The 15,383-nt window shown below is 38.2% G+C and overlaps 1 protein-coding gene across 6 annotated transcripts in view; it reads right to left on the bottom strand.

The window, feature by feature from the left end:
- HELQ (helicase, POLQ like) overlaps nucleotides 1–15,383 on the bottom strand; it is a 43,680-nt gene that overhangs the window by 16,735 nt on the left and 11,562 nt on the right. For all 6 annotated transcript variants that reach the window (XM_045790836.2, XM_045790832.2, XM_087864025.1 and 3 more), the window contains 4 exons: nucleotides 14,384–14,529; nucleotides 10,254–10,493; nucleotides 7,752–7,893; nucleotides 7,293–7,397 (listed from right to left, as the gene is read on the bottom strand). In XM_045790836.2, the coding sequence (XP_045646792.2) occupies nucleotides 7,293–7,397; nucleotides 7,752–7,893; nucleotides 10,254–10,493; nucleotides 14,384–14,529 (633 nt within the window). The remainder of the gene's footprint in view (nucleotides 1–7,292; nucleotides 7,398–7,751; nucleotides 7,894–10,253; nucleotides 10,494–14,383; nucleotides 14,530–15,383) is intronic.

Below are 15,383 nucleotides of genomic sequence, written 5' to 3'. Positions count from 1 at the left end.
ATTAATTTTGCATTAGCCAATTTCAATGAAATCAGCATGTTATACTGAAATACAGTCAATCAATAAGCATATTTTGGGACGCCTGGGTGGCTCAATCGGTTGAGTCTGCCTTCGGCTCAAGTCAAGATCCCTGGTCCTGGGATCCAGTCCCACATTGGGCTCCTTGCTCAGCAGGGAGCCTGCTTTTCCCTCTGCCGGCCGCTCTCCCTGCTTGTGCTCTCTCTCTCTGACAAATAAATAAATAAAATTAAATTTAAAAGTTAAAAAAAATAAGCATATTTCTCTCTCCCTTATAATTCTGATGATATTTTCAACTAGAAAACTTAAGTAGTTATTTGATACTAAACCGTATAAGGGTTAACAAAAAATATGATGAGGCATAGACATTTCCTGTTGCTATTCCTCCTTTTAATAAAACTCACTTTTGAAATGTTCTAATATTTATTATTATTATTATTTATGAGGGAGAGAGAGAGCACACGGGGGGGGGAGGGGCAAAGGGCGAGGGAGAGAATCTTAAGCAGGCTCCACACTCAGTGCTGAGTCTGACGTGGGGCTTGATCTCATGACCCTGACATCATGACCTGAGCCGAGATCCATCCAGAGTTGGACGCTTAACTGACTGAGCCACCCAGGCGCCCCAAAACTCAGTCTTAATATAATATTTAGTTAGGCCAAAATTGTCGTTTTAAGGTATTCAAGACTGATACTCAGTTTGTATATTATCAATGAACTTAGTTGCTGTATTGTTTTCTACTTGGTTGATTACAGTTAACATTGGGGATATAAAAAAATTCCTTTACTTGATCCTTCTAGCTATCATCATGTTATCTTTCTAACCCTCTGTGAAAAACTTACAGGCATAGTGATTTAGACCCACTGGTCTAGGCTCTGCCTCTGGCCTCCACAGCTTCTCAAAGCTGGATTCTCCACTGTTGCCCCAAACCTTCAGGTCACCCCTACCTGACTCCAAAGGCAATCCATTCATTCAGTCAAGGATTTACAGAGCACCAACCACATGCCAGGCATTGTGTTCGGCACTGGGATTCAGGGACAAATAAAAATAAATGTGGACTCTGCTTGCACAGGGTTTTTACATTCCTGGGGGGAATCACTGCCCTAACCAGAACATAATTACAAACTGATAGGTTCTACTAAAGCAATGTGGTTTTATAAAGCATACAATAAACTGACTGAACTCAGAGGCACAGGAATGCTTCCCTGAGGAGCAGTGGTTAAGTGAAGTCTCAAGGGCAAGTGGGTGAGGGTGAGTCCAGAAGATGGGCGAGTCCAAGCTTAGTGAGCACTGGGGTGGGAGGGAGCACCACACATATGAGAACTGAGAGTGCAGAGTGCAGAGTGCAAGGTGGCTGGTGAGAGAGGAGGATGGAGACAGGCAGAGGCCAAATCTACCACGGTAGACCATGGTAAGGCATCTGGGTTTCCTAAATCCAAAAAACAATGGGAAACCACCACTGACAAATTTTAAGCAGAGCTGGGTAGCACATTCTGAGTTTACATTTCGACAAGATCAATCTGAGTGTGAAGAATTATTTGGAGGGGATGTGGGAAGGCATGGCAGACTGGATGCAAGGCAGTCAGACCAGCGAGGGGACAATCACACTGACCCAGACAGGAGACTGCAGGAGCACAGACCCCAGTGTGCAGGTGCAGGGGTAAGGCTGGAAGCAGCCTACAGAACCTGCCTCTCTTGGCCTCAGACTCTTTTTTTGTCAAAGGGGAGTTATATTACTTAATTCGAAGGTATGCAAGGATCAGAGATAAAACACATCAAGCGTCTAACAGGGTGTCTGAAATACGGTTGTGATAAATAAATGATAACTGGAGGCTCCCTAAATCCTATGGCCCAAGCACTGTTATGGTCTCTCATTAACTCCTGCAGTTTCCTTCTCTTCCACCAAAGCATGGACCTAGTGTCTCCAGGGGTGCTCATCTGTCCTCCTGCCCCGACCTCACTGCCCAAGTCACAGACCTTGCCCTTCTTGCTTCTCCCCTCTCTTCCATCTGCTTGTTCCTGTCCACAGGACTTGACTGCTGCTTCAATTCCAACTCTAAAGGTTTTCCAGCTCTCCACTGTGTCTAGAGTTCCAGACTTCTACAACTACAGCCCTGTTGTCCCTACCCCAAGGTGAGAGAGGAACCCTGATGGCCTGGCCTCCTCATGGCTGGGTCCACTTTCTTGAGTTCTGCCTCCTATGGGCAGGCTTGGAACAACAGCTGCCTACCTGCTAATCTCCTGAACCAACTGCTGCCTGGACTTCTCACTGCTGTACTTCAATGGCTAAAACAGAATTTAAATGCAACTGCTGTGTCCCACAGATCTTGTACTGCCAGGCCCATAAAACCACACCCCCATAGCCAAGTCAGTTCTCCCAGTCTCCCTGTTACCTGAGTGCTCCTGTCTTAGGTGAAGCCCCAACTCCCTCCCAATTCCACTACCTTTTGCTGAGTCATATACACATTTGTCAGATGTATGTATTATGAATATTTCCTCCATGCTTCTTACTTTTTTAACCATGTCTTTTGAAGATGATTTTAAAATTATGATGAAGTCTACTTGCTTGATTTTTCCCTCATGGTTTATGTTTTTTGTTTCCCACATAAGAAATCTTCAGCCAAGGTAACAAAAATGTTTCCCCTGTATGTTCTTCTAAAAGTTATATTTTAGGGGTGTCTGGGTAGCGCAGTCGTTAAGCGTCTGCCTTCAGCTCAGGGCGTGATCCCGGAGTTCAGGGATCGAGTCCCGCATCAGGCTCCTCCGCTGGGAGCCTGCTTCTTCCTCTCCCACTCCCCTGCTGTGTTCCCTCTCTCGCTGGCTGTCTCTCTGTCACATAAATATATAAAATCTTTAAAAGAAAAATAAATAAATAAATAAATAAATAAACAAACAAATAAATAAATAAAAGTTATATTTTAGCTTGTAAGTTTAGGTCTATGGTCTATTTTGAATTAATTATTTGGACAAAATCAGAGTGAGGTAAGAGTGCAGGTTAATTTTTTTTTTCTTGTTCTACATAGATATCTAGTTGATTCAGCACCATTTATTGAAAAAAACTATCTTTTGTCCATTTAAATATCTTGACACCTTTTGTTAAAAACTGATCATATGTAGGGAAGCCTGGCTGGCTCAATTGGTGGAGCACACAACTCTTGATCTTGGGGTCCTGAGTTCGAGCCCCGTGTTGAGTGTAGAGATTTTTTTTTTAATTGAGCATATTTGTGTGGGCCTAATTCTGGACTTACTGATCTATTGGTCTATATGATCCTTGCACCAATATCACACTGTCTTGATTACTGAAGCTTTACAGTAAGTTTTGAAGTAGTGTGAAGACTCTTATTTTTTCACAAAATTAATTTTGGCTATTCTACTCCTTTGCATTTCTAAATAAATTCTATTAGCCTTCAATTTGCACAAACAAGCCTGTTGAGATTTTGACTGTGATTGCATCAAATTTATAGACCAATTTGGGAAGTAACATCTGACCAAAACTGAACATTCTTTTTTTTTTTTTTAAGATTTTATTTATTCATTTGACAGAGATAGAGACAGCCAGCGAGAGAGGGAACACAAGCAGGGGGAGTGGAAGAGGAAGAAGCAGGCTCCCAGCGGAGGAGCCTGATGTGGGGCTCGATCCCAGAACGCTGGGATCACGCCCTGAGCCGAAGGCAGACGCTTAACGACTGAGCCACCCAGGTGCCCCTTGAATGTTCTAATTCTTAAACATGGTACTTCTCTCCATCTATTTAGGTCTCCTTTAACTTCTCTCAACAGTTTTAGTTTTCAGTGTATAGATCTGACACATATTAGTTAAAATTATCCCTAAGTATTACATCAATAGATGCTACTGTGAATGGAGTTGTTTTTCCAATTATTTGTAGTGAATATACAGATACAATTGAGTTTTGTATATTGATCCTGTACCTATGACACTGCTGATTACACTCTAGTTTTTTTGTACATTCCTTTGGATTTTTCTTGAACATAGTATCAGCAAATAAGACAGTTTTACTTCTTCCTTTCCAATCTACATGCCCTCGTTTTTCTTCCTGTGTTGTACTGGAGATGATTTCTGATATATGCTGGAAAGTAGGGTGAGAGCAGACCTCCTTTCTTTTCCTGACCTTAGATGGAAAAACATGTAGTCTCTCACCATTAAGTGTGATGTTACCTGTAGTGGTGGTGGTGTTGTTTTTTTAATAAACACCCTTTATCAGGTTGAAGACATTCTCTTCTTTTTTTTTTTTTTTTTAAAGATTTTATTTATTTATTTGACAGAGATAGAGACAGCCAGCGAGAGAGGGAACACAAGCAGGGGGAGTGGGAGAGGAAGAAGCAGGCTCATAGCAGAGGAGCCTGATGTGGGGCTCGATCCCACAACGCTGGGATCACGCCCTGAGCCAAAGGCAGATGCTTAACCGCTGTGCCACCCAGGCGCCCCTGAAGACATTCTCTTCTAATTTGCTGAGTTTTTATCATGAATGGGTGTTGAATTCTGTCAAATGAATAGTAACATTGAATTTTGAATGTTAAATTAACTTTTTGCATTACTGGAATAAACTCTGCTTGTGTTGCTGGATTACTAATACTTCAATAAGGATTTTTATATCTATTTTTACCACAGATATTGGCCTGTAGTTTTCTCCTCTTGTAACAACTTTGTCTGATTTTGGTATCAGAATAATGGTGGTCTCATGAGATGAGCAGTGTTCCCTCTTCCTCTACTTTCTGGAAGAGTATGTGTGTGATTGGTATTATTTCTTCCTTAAATGTTTGATAGAGTTCACCAGTGAAGTCAGTTGGGCCTAGAGTTTTCTTTGTGGGAAGTTTTAAGTTATAAATTCAATTTTCTTTAATAGATCTAGGACTAGACTTTCTACTTCTTCTTCAGTCAGTTTTGGAAATTGTGTCTTCCAAGAATTTTCCCGATTTTACCTAAGTAGTTGAATTCATTTTTCAGCATTCAAGTGTGATATAGTTATTCGAGGATTATTCCTTACTATCCCTTTAATATCTCTAGGATCTTTAGTGGTGACCCTTCTTTCATTCCTGATATTGGTAATTGATGTGTTCTCTCTTCTGCCTCTGATCAAATCAGTCAATAATCTTACTGATCTTTTCAAAGAACTAGCTTGTGGCTTCATTATTTTTTTTCTTTTGTTTGTCTACTTTTTATTTCATTTCTGTTTTTAGTTGTATTATTTCCTTCTTTCTACTCTGGGTCCCCGCCACCTGATTCCTAAAGTAAAACTTAGACTAGTGAATCCGGATCTTTCTTGTATTCTAATAAAAATTTTAAAGCTATAAATGTCCTTTTAAGCACTTTTTGGCTTTATGCCAGTAATTCTGATATATCTGTTTTCATTTTCACTCCCTTCAAAATATTTTCTAGTATCCCTTATGATTTCTATGCTATTTAATTTCCAAATATTTGCGTAATTCCCTGATATCCTTCTATTACTGCTGGTATACTATTGTTTCCATTAGACACCACACTGTATTTGATTTCAATCCTTTTAAATGTATTGAGACTTGTCTACAGTCTCAGAATATGGTCTATGTTGGTGGAATATTTTATGTGCACTTGAGGAATATTCCATTCATACAGTGTACACTGGAAAGAGTACAGGCCAACAAGGCAGGAACCTAAATTATAGTCCCGTCTAAACCATAACTCACTGAATGATCTTAGACTACTCACCAATTCTCTAAGACTGTTACATTATCTAATGTATGAATGTAACTAGACTTGGTGATCTTCATGAGCTCCCCCTCCTTTACTAACTCCTTTGCAACCCTCCTACTGCAGGTCTTTATTACATTACACATGGATTACTACAATTGCTTCTAAACTAGTCTTGCAATACTTCTGCATACTATTATCCCCATTTTACAGATAAGGCAAGTGAGGGGGGTTTAAGAGAGAGCTAATAACTTACACAGAGTAGTAAGAGACAGAGTTGGGATTGGAACACATGTATGTGTGATATCAGAGCCCTTGCTCTCAACCAGAACACGTCACTAATTCTCCACTGATAAGTGACAGTGTCACAACTCTGTAGTCTACTATTTAAGCATGCTCTCCCATTTTCCCCAATTTACAGCACACAGTCTGGCCTAACTTTTCCCACCCAACTTTCAACTCTTCAGGATCTGCAGTCTTCCTCTAGAGCTATACAATCTAGTCTGCTTAAGCTCTCTCATCATTAATTCTATGTTAAATACGTGGAATGGCTTATTCCTTCCCTTTGCTTATCAACAACTTCTATCTCCTTCACTGCCCAGCACTGATTCCTTTTCTTCCTTATATCCTTTCACTATTCTGAACTGCCAGGGAATATTATAAAATTACACTCTTCATCTACAAGTAATCAAAACTTATGGTATTTTTTATTTATTAATTACTTTCTGTATTTTCACCTAAACTGTTCAGGTTAATGAAGGTAGACTACATGATAGGTGAAAAGCATTGGTTTTTGTACAACAAATTAAAACCCTGGCTTTGCCACTTTATGGCCAAGTGACCTTGGCCACAGAATTAAAAAATTACTTAAGAATAACCATAGAGGCGCCTGGGTGGCTCAGTTGGCTAAGCGTCTGACTCTTGATTTCAGCTCAGGTCATTATCTTAAGGTCATTGGATTGAGCTCCCTGCCAAGGCCCGCATTGGGGTCTGGGCTCAGTGGGGAGTCTGCTTGAGATTCTCTCTCCCTCTGCCCCTCCCCCTGCTTGCATTCTCTCTCTCTCTAAAACAAATAAATCTTTAAAAAAAAAAGAAAAGAATAACTGTAAAAAAGAAGTTTAACTCAAGAGTAATCCTAAAAGAGACAGCTAATTTCTAAGAAAAGACTGTTTTCCTGCTGTGCCTTTTTCTTTTTTAATTTTCTGCCTGATAAAGGCTATAGTGATCTCATGTTTATAATATCCTAGAATGATCATAGGGCTACAGGTGAACCTTATTCTTAACAAGGGCAGAGATGATGGATTATCTCACATCAGGACCTATGTCCTTCTAGCTTCTTATATCCTCCAGAGTATGCAAAAATCTCTCACTTGTAATAATGCCCAGTTATGATTTGTTGATTTTTCATATTTCATACAACTCAAAGCATTAAAATGGATATATAAATCTAGATTCAGATTTATCATGTCGGATTATTCTTTTCCACATTAGATTAGAAGTTAACATTTTTTTTCATACTTACAGTTCTTATAACTTTTAAGTCTCTATTATCTCAGGTTATGGTAATAATTAAAAAATAATGAAAAATACCTTCAAACCAATCAAAGAGAGAAACAAAGTTTGGATTCCCTTGGTGAATTCTTGAACAAGATGGCTATAACAATTTTCCAATGGTCTGCTTATTAACTCCAATACCTACAAAAGTTAAAGCATATTATGTTTTGTGTTTTTATAAAAAAAATTAAGTGTTCCATATAAAATTTTATATTTTGCATAGATCTTGTGGAAGCAGGGGGTGTTAAGGACATAAAGACAAACAAATATGAATTTAGCAGGTGTTTTCATGAAAATGGAAGATAAATAAGGAAAATACTTTTCATTGCTTGTCTGAACTACAAAAGTATTCAAACTATTCTTTCTAATTCTTAATCATAGAGGAGAAACATTATTGAAAGAAATCTTAATAATTAATTTTTAAAAGATGATATCATAAAAGGGCTTAGACCAAAGACCAAAAAAAGATGAAACAACCAACAACCAGATGATTACCTGTTGCTTGTCTTTTTCTTGCAGTATAAGGATACTCTCCCCAATAGAATCTATTCCAGCACGGCCAGCTCTGCCAATCATCTGCTTATATTGATTCCTCTTTAAAAATTCCTTAGCAACATAGGGAGCTCTTAAAATAACTCTATGGAATTGATAGTATTAATTAAAAGTGATACTCCATCTATACTAATATCTATTTTTTAAATTCTTAATTTCATTATATATGTGATGATATTAAATTTATGACATGTTAACCGAAAACAATAAGTAACTGCTATTTAACAAGCACCGGTGATGTCCTAGATTCTTTATGCACAAAATTCCTGGTAATAATGTTCTTTATTATTTTACCTTAGTTTTTCCAAAGGGGCTAACCGAAGCCCAGACAAACTAAGTGGCTCACCTCCACACACAAAACTAGTAATGACTAGGGCCTGGTTTGAATGTGTTGGCCGAGCTCCCAGCTTGATTGTTACTAGAGCAACAGTCTCCAAAGACTGATTCTACACCCCACAAAGGAAAAACTTCACCACGCATTGCCAACATATGCATATTTATTTATTAATTTATATTACTGTCAACTATATAAAATTCAGGTTTCAACTGTTTTGACCTACAAATATGGTAATTTCAATCCTGCTCATGTAGATAGAAGATTGTAGCCAGCTTTCCTGTTCAAAAGTGAGAGGAAACCTATGTCATTTATCTGCTAATCAGCCTACTCCTTTATTAACCTCAACAGACAGCCAAGATTACAAACACTTGAAGAAAACTAAGGGCATAAAAGAAGAGCAAGAATATACAGAATAAATGTCTGACAGAAACAGGGAACAGACAGAACTTTAAAAAATTCTAATTGGGGGGGCTTGTGGGTGGCTCAGTCAGTTAAGTGTCTGACTTCGGTTCAGGTCATGATCTCAGGGTCCTGGGATTGAGACCCACATTGAGCTCTGAGCTCAGCACAGAGTCTGCTTGTTCCTCTCCCTCTACCCCTCCCCTTGCTCATGTTCCCTCTCTCAAATAAATAAATACATAAAATCTTTCAAAAAATAAAAAAAATTACTCAAGGATAGCAAAATAAAAAGTAAATCATAGAAAGAAGACGTGGGATACAAGAGGCAGTGGTAAGCAAAAACAAACAAACAAACAAACAATTATAATTTACAGGAAGGTTTAAATAATTATGGACTATAAGATGAGAGAAGATTAAAAATCTGGCACTAAAATTCTAGGTAGCTGCAACATACATGAGGCAGTATAGGAGAATACACAAGTGGTAAGACTCTTGTTATGTTCACGAGGGGAATTAACAACTGGGATAAGAGAAAGAAGATATATAACTTTCTTTTTTATTCCCCAATTGTCTGAAAAATGGAAAATTTAATCCATGACAGAGATTGAAAATAAAAGAATGGAAAAAGATATACTTAGCAAAGAAAATGTAATCCTACTGTTCAAAGTGAAATCACTCAGTGAGAAAAACAAGGAACTATTATAGTGATAAAAGGTATGATTCAGAGTAAGATATTTAAAATGAACCTTTGTATACCTAAATAGTTTTGAAATACAAAGTAAAAACTTCTAGAAATACAAAAAGGAGAAAGTCAACTCCATAATAATAGTGGGAGACTAACACAACTCTCTGGAATTGACAGGTCAAAGAATCACAAATAGTAAGAAAATCGAGGGAGCTGATAACATAATTATTAACTGTGATCTCATGGAGATGTAGAAAACTGCATACCCAACAGAAAATATGTATGTTTTTTAATGTGGATGATTTTTAAAAATCACCCACGTGTTTGAAAAAAAAGTCAAAAATTTTAAAATAAAAATTATAAAGAGCAGACATCAATTATACAGGTCCATAGCTTTGGTAATAACTGAAAACATAATGAAAGATCTACTCTGAAAAAAGATGCCAGACCCAGAAGTCTTTACGGATGAGTTCTCTAAGTTTTCAAGGAAATACCTATGTTAAATAAACTCTTTCAGATCATAAAAAATGGCAGAAAGCTTGCTAACTGTTTACAACTAGAAAAATAAACCCTAACATCAAAACCAGACAGAGAGAGCACCAAAGAAGGATTCTAATACCAGGATATCTACTAAAGTTATTTTTCATTAAAATATTAAAGGAAACAAATGAGGAGCACCTGGGTGGCGCAGCTGGTTAGGCAGCCGACTCTTGGTTTTGGCTCAGGTCGTGATCTCAGGGTCATGAGACGGAGTCCCACATTGGGCTCAGTGTTGAGTGAGGAATCTGCTTGAGACTCTCCCTCCCTCGCCCTCTGCCCCTCCCCCCACTCTCAAATAAATAAATAAATCTTAAAAAATAAATAAATAAAATGAAGGAAACAAACCAAATAATCAACTCCTCAAATGATGAAAAAACATCTGATAAATTCTCATCCATTACTGAGAAAGAATAAAACAACAAAACTCCTGGCAAGCTAAGAGTTAAAAAGTTTTGCGCCTGGCCCAAAGCTACTTCCATCTTACCTTCGAGCTGGTAGGTTAACACCTGCTGCTAGGGTGGATGTGCAGGTAAAAAGGCACAGAACTCCCGTGGAATAGGCCTCCTCCAACAGCTTCCTCTCGTCACTCGTTAAACCGCTGTGGTGGTAAGCAACACCAAAAGGGATGGTGCGCTTTAAGACGGGACACAAGTTGCCACTGCTGATATTCTTCAAGTTCTTAATCACTTCATGTTTTTCTTTCTCCCTGTGTTTCAGATATTCCCTAGGAAAAAAGCTCTGTTAGAAATATGAACCCTAGATCTTACAGTGACAAAGTACCTACTGTTTTAATTTTAGCAGATGCATGTAAACGTTCTTTATTAAAAAATATATTACTTTCATGAATCTAAGTATCTAAAATGTTCTTAGAGTTTAGATTCTGATTTCATTAACTATTAGGCATTCTCTCAGACTTTTTGTGGATCACAGAACCCTGTGAAAATCTGATTAAAAGTAAGGGAAAAAAAACCCATAACATAAATATAACACTTTGCTTATAAGTTCATGGGCTTCCTGAAGTTCATTCCTATACTGCCTGTGAGTCCATGGATGCTAGGTTTGGACACCTGCTGTAGATGTTACGATGATTTTTTTTCATTAGAACATACATTTTTATTGACGATTTTTAAAAAAATTTTGTCATAAATGTTCTTCTCTGAAGATGGAAACATACTTATTATCAAACCATACGTATTTATGGAAAATACTGTCTAAACACTAGCATTTTAGAAGCTTCAATGATATCCCACAATGTCTCTGCATTTAAAAGCACTTATTATTTTAAATTCCTGGGGCGCCTGGGTGGCACAGTGGTTAAGCGTCTGCCTTCGGCTCAGGGCGTGATCCTGGCGTTATGGGATCGAGCCCCACATCAGGCTCCTCTGCTATGAGCCTGCTTCTTCCTCTCCCACTCCCCCTGCTTGTGTTCCCTCTCTCACTGGCTGTCTCTATCTCTGTCGAATAAATAAATAAAATCTTTAAAAAAAATAAAAATAAAAATAAATTCCTTTTAGAAAAGAGAGAAAGGACTGAAAGATGAAGTACAACTAATAACTAACTGCCTTCTGAATACCAGTAGCAAACAAATATAGTCTACGATGTACAAGTTATAGCCGTGGCCTGTGTTGTTTCAGTGTGCTTCGTGGAAAGAATAGAGCGCTCCAGCTCTATTACTCTGATGTTAACTGTAGAAGGCCGGTAACTTCATAAGAAGCTGAGAAACAGGGTGCAAGGAGATAAAAGAACAACGAAGACAGTGGTCAGGAGTCATGGGCGCAAGAATTAGAAGTGACAGCTGAGGAGGGAGCAGCAGACTCTGTTACCACTTTCCAGTCAGCGTGTGGGGCCACAAAAAGGATGTACAGGATGAACTCTTCTCAAGAAATTACATCCTACATGGGGTGAAAATATGGATAATCACCATACAATTTTAGAGAAGGGAGACACTACTTACAACTGGCCAGGTAAGACATGGTTACACAGAGAAGATTTCATGGCAGAAACCAAGATCTGAGCGAGCTCGTGAAGAATGAGTGTCAGAGAGGTGATGATGAGGGGGCAGGGAAGCTGCTCTACCCTTTCCTGATCAAGGGCGTGGAAATGAGAAGTTCAAAGCATAAACAAAGAGAAGTAGTTTGGATGAGCTGCAAGGTGAATGAAGAGTAAAGAAATAAGGATGGAGAAGTAAGTTGGATCCCAGCCTGAATTCTAGACTAACAAAGCACTGTGGCATCATTTTTAAGGAGATTTTCAGGGAAAGTGATATGACTAGAGCTTCGGCAGTTGTCAGCAAATGGTGTTTAAAAGTCGTTCTTGATTTAGAAGTCAAAGGTAGTGACAGCTATAAAAAAGATGATAATTTTCCTTGATATTGAGACAATCACTTGGGAAAAATCTGTTTCAGACTTTGCACTTAAATAGATATAGAGCCGTATTCTACTGCCCAGATGGTTTTACTGCACCAGCTTCCCATGCCATTTATGGTAAGGAAGCAAATAATTAAGATACAGTGGATATCCCAGGACTCTCCAAGAAATCATGTTTTAGGGGCGCCTGGGTGGCACAGCGGTTAAGCGTCTGCCTTCGGCTCAGGGCGTGATCCCGGCGTTATGGGATCGAGCCCCACATCAGGCTCCTCCGCTATGAGCCTGCTTCTTCCTCTCCCACTCCCCCTGCTTGTGTTCCCTCTCTCGCTGGCTGTCTCTATCTCTGTCGAATAAATAAATAAAATATTAAAAAAAAAAAAAAAGAAATCATGTTTTAAAGATATTGTTCACATCAGAAGCCATTTAGCTCTAGATTTTACTTTAGCTACATGTAAATTACAGAAGAATATCAAATAGTATGCGTAAAACATGATTCTTCATTTCTTAATAGCCACAAAAAAGGGTGCTAAACTATACTCAGAATATTCAACTTATGAAAGCGGCAAGTAATATGCAAAATATATTTTAGAGGAAATTTTCCTTCAGAAGTGTTAAGTCCTATTTCTTTAACAAAAGTATCAAGTATTGGGGCGCCTGGGTGGCTCAGTCTGTTGAGCATCTGACTTTTGATTTAGGCTCAGGTCATGATCTCAGGGTCATGAGACAGCCCTACGTAGGGCTCTGCATTCAGCTGGGAGTCTGCTTGAGATCCTTTCCCTTTGCCCCTCCCCCCACTTGGGCCCACTCTCTCTCTGATAAATAAATAAATCTTAAAAAAAAAAAGTAAGTATCCATTACAATTCATTAACTAAGAGTTCTGGAAAATGAAATTTTTAAGTGCTTCAATGTTAAACATCAACATTTATGATACAAATAAACTATTATCATCAAAAAGCAAAATAAGGCAAGGGTATAACTAATAAATCACAAGTCTTCCAGTCAAATGTTAGTCTCTAAATTTCCACATCACTTAGCCGGTGCTAAAATTTCCTCAAATTATTCTATGAAAACAAATGATTTACTGAGACTACCTCAATGATAATTTAATTTCCTTAGGTTTTTATAATCAACATCATCATTGTAAAGGCAGACTATTAGTTACCAAAATGGAAAACTCCTTGACTCTATCCCAAGCATCTAAATCTTTGTGCTGGTCAATAAATTTAACTCTATTAGACCAATCCATGACAGTAGGACTGGAAGGGGAGGTGGGAGATGACTAGATTAGAATCCAGGGTAATAATGGTCTGTGGTGATACAGCACTGGTTAAGGAGCCAAAAAGAAGTCTGAAAAATCCGATACAACTCCACACAGGACAAAGGTAGAGAAAAAACCTGAACTGTTCATACTCAAGGTCACTTTATACTTATCTCTGAGTATAACAGAGCCAGTATTAAAATACTATCAAATTACAAACTAATAAATTTCTTAATTACTTAATAACAACTTCAGTGTGAAGTTTACTAAGAAAACAAAGGCAACAGTATTTCATTAAAGAGAAGGTTAAACTAAAGATATGATTCATGGGGCACCTGGGTGGCTCAGCTAGTTAAGTGTCTACCTTAGGTCATGGTCTCAAGGTCCTGGGATTGAGCCCTGAGTCGGGCTCCCTGCTCAGCGTGGAGTCTGCTTCTCCCTCTCCCTCTGCCCCTCCCTCCCACTGCTCGTGCTTTCTCTCTCTCTCTGCCTCTGTCTCTCTCAAATAAATAAAATCTTAAAAAAAATAAAAATATGATTCATATCTGCAGTGATTAGTGACTGGTACTCTGACTATCATAGCCAGTGGCTGACCTCGGCTGGATGTTGAATCTGCCTGGAAAGTTCTACAAAATAACAATGCCTGGGTCCCATCCCCAGAGATTCTGATTTGTCTGGGATGTAACCTGGGCACTGGGATTTTTAAAAGCCCTTGAGAGGATTCTTTTGCAGTCAAGACTGAGAATCATTGATCTAAGCCATTATATTAGTCAGCATTCTCTTACATGTAGTCTTAGAATTTTTCTTTGGCTATTGCACATATATGAATTTCACAGTTAAACTTTCTTCAAGGTTAGGGCGCTTAGAATCTAGTACAGCAACTTAATATAATGTTCTACAAGAAATAATAATTGCTTGTTGAATAAACAGAATACACAGCATGTAAACCATGATAAAATAAAACAGAGTATTTTTTAAAGATTAACATACTTGCTTAAAAATTTGCATATCATTTCTGCTACGTTTTCACAGTTCTTCTTAGTGGGACAGAAAACTAAGCAGGAATAATTGGGAATAACTTCTGTCACCAATGCTACCAAGTGATCAGGATCCATCTTTTTCAGAGTATCAGAGTACTGTACAACAAGACGCGGGAACAAGGTAGTTAGTAACCATGAAAACCTGTCATTTTACCAGAGTGCTTTGAAAGATAAGTAAACCATAATTTTCATACATTTTCAAAGTGTAATTTTGAACTCCTCATTTAATAAATCTGATCATTTAAAAGAAAAGATGAAACCCAGATGAAACATGAAAATGTTAAGTCCCACTTTTAGGTTATTAGGGTTTTGTTAGGTGTATTTCGTTTTAAATTAAAGAAACGAAAATAGTAAATGTTATTAATAACCCCACTGCATGTTCACCTCTACCAGAGCAAAACAAAGAAGTCCACAGAGAGAAGCACAGATTGGTCCTAATAACAGTCAAAGGACCACATAAACAAGATATACTTTTCCTATTACTAATAGTTTTCAAAAACAGATTCAATCATACTACGGGATAAATTTTCAGAAATAAGAAAATGTATTCATCAAGCACACACAAGGAACCCAACATAAGGAAAAATATAAAATTATTTAAAAATCTCACTTTCTGGGGCGCCTGAGTGGCACAGCGGTTAAGCGTCTGCCTTCGGCTCAGGGCGTGATCCCAGCGTTATGGGATCAAGCCCCACATCAGGCTCCTCCGCTAGGAGCCTGCTTCTTCCTCTCCCACTCCCCCTGCTTGTGTTCCCTCTCTCGCTGGCTGCTCTATCTCTGTCGAATAAATAAATAAAATCTTTTTAAAAAAAAAATCTCACTTTCTTCAACTTTACTGAAAACCAAGACACAGATTTAGAATAATATACCTTTACAGAATTCTAAATATATTGTAAAATCCCTTTCTCCCCTTCTTAATAACCTTCATATAAGTCACAGAACATTAACAC

This window comes from Ursus americanus, chromosome 8 (genome assembly GCF_024610735.1).
Source record: "Ursus americanus isolate L20-20 chromosome 8, mUrsAme1.1.p, whole genome shotgun sequence".
Taxonomy (NCBI): Eukaryota; Metazoa; Chordata; class Mammalia; order Carnivora; family Ursidae; genus Ursus; species Ursus americanus.
Note: the sequence above shows the minus strand (reverse complement) of the source record. Positions and strands in the feature narration are given on the sequence as shown.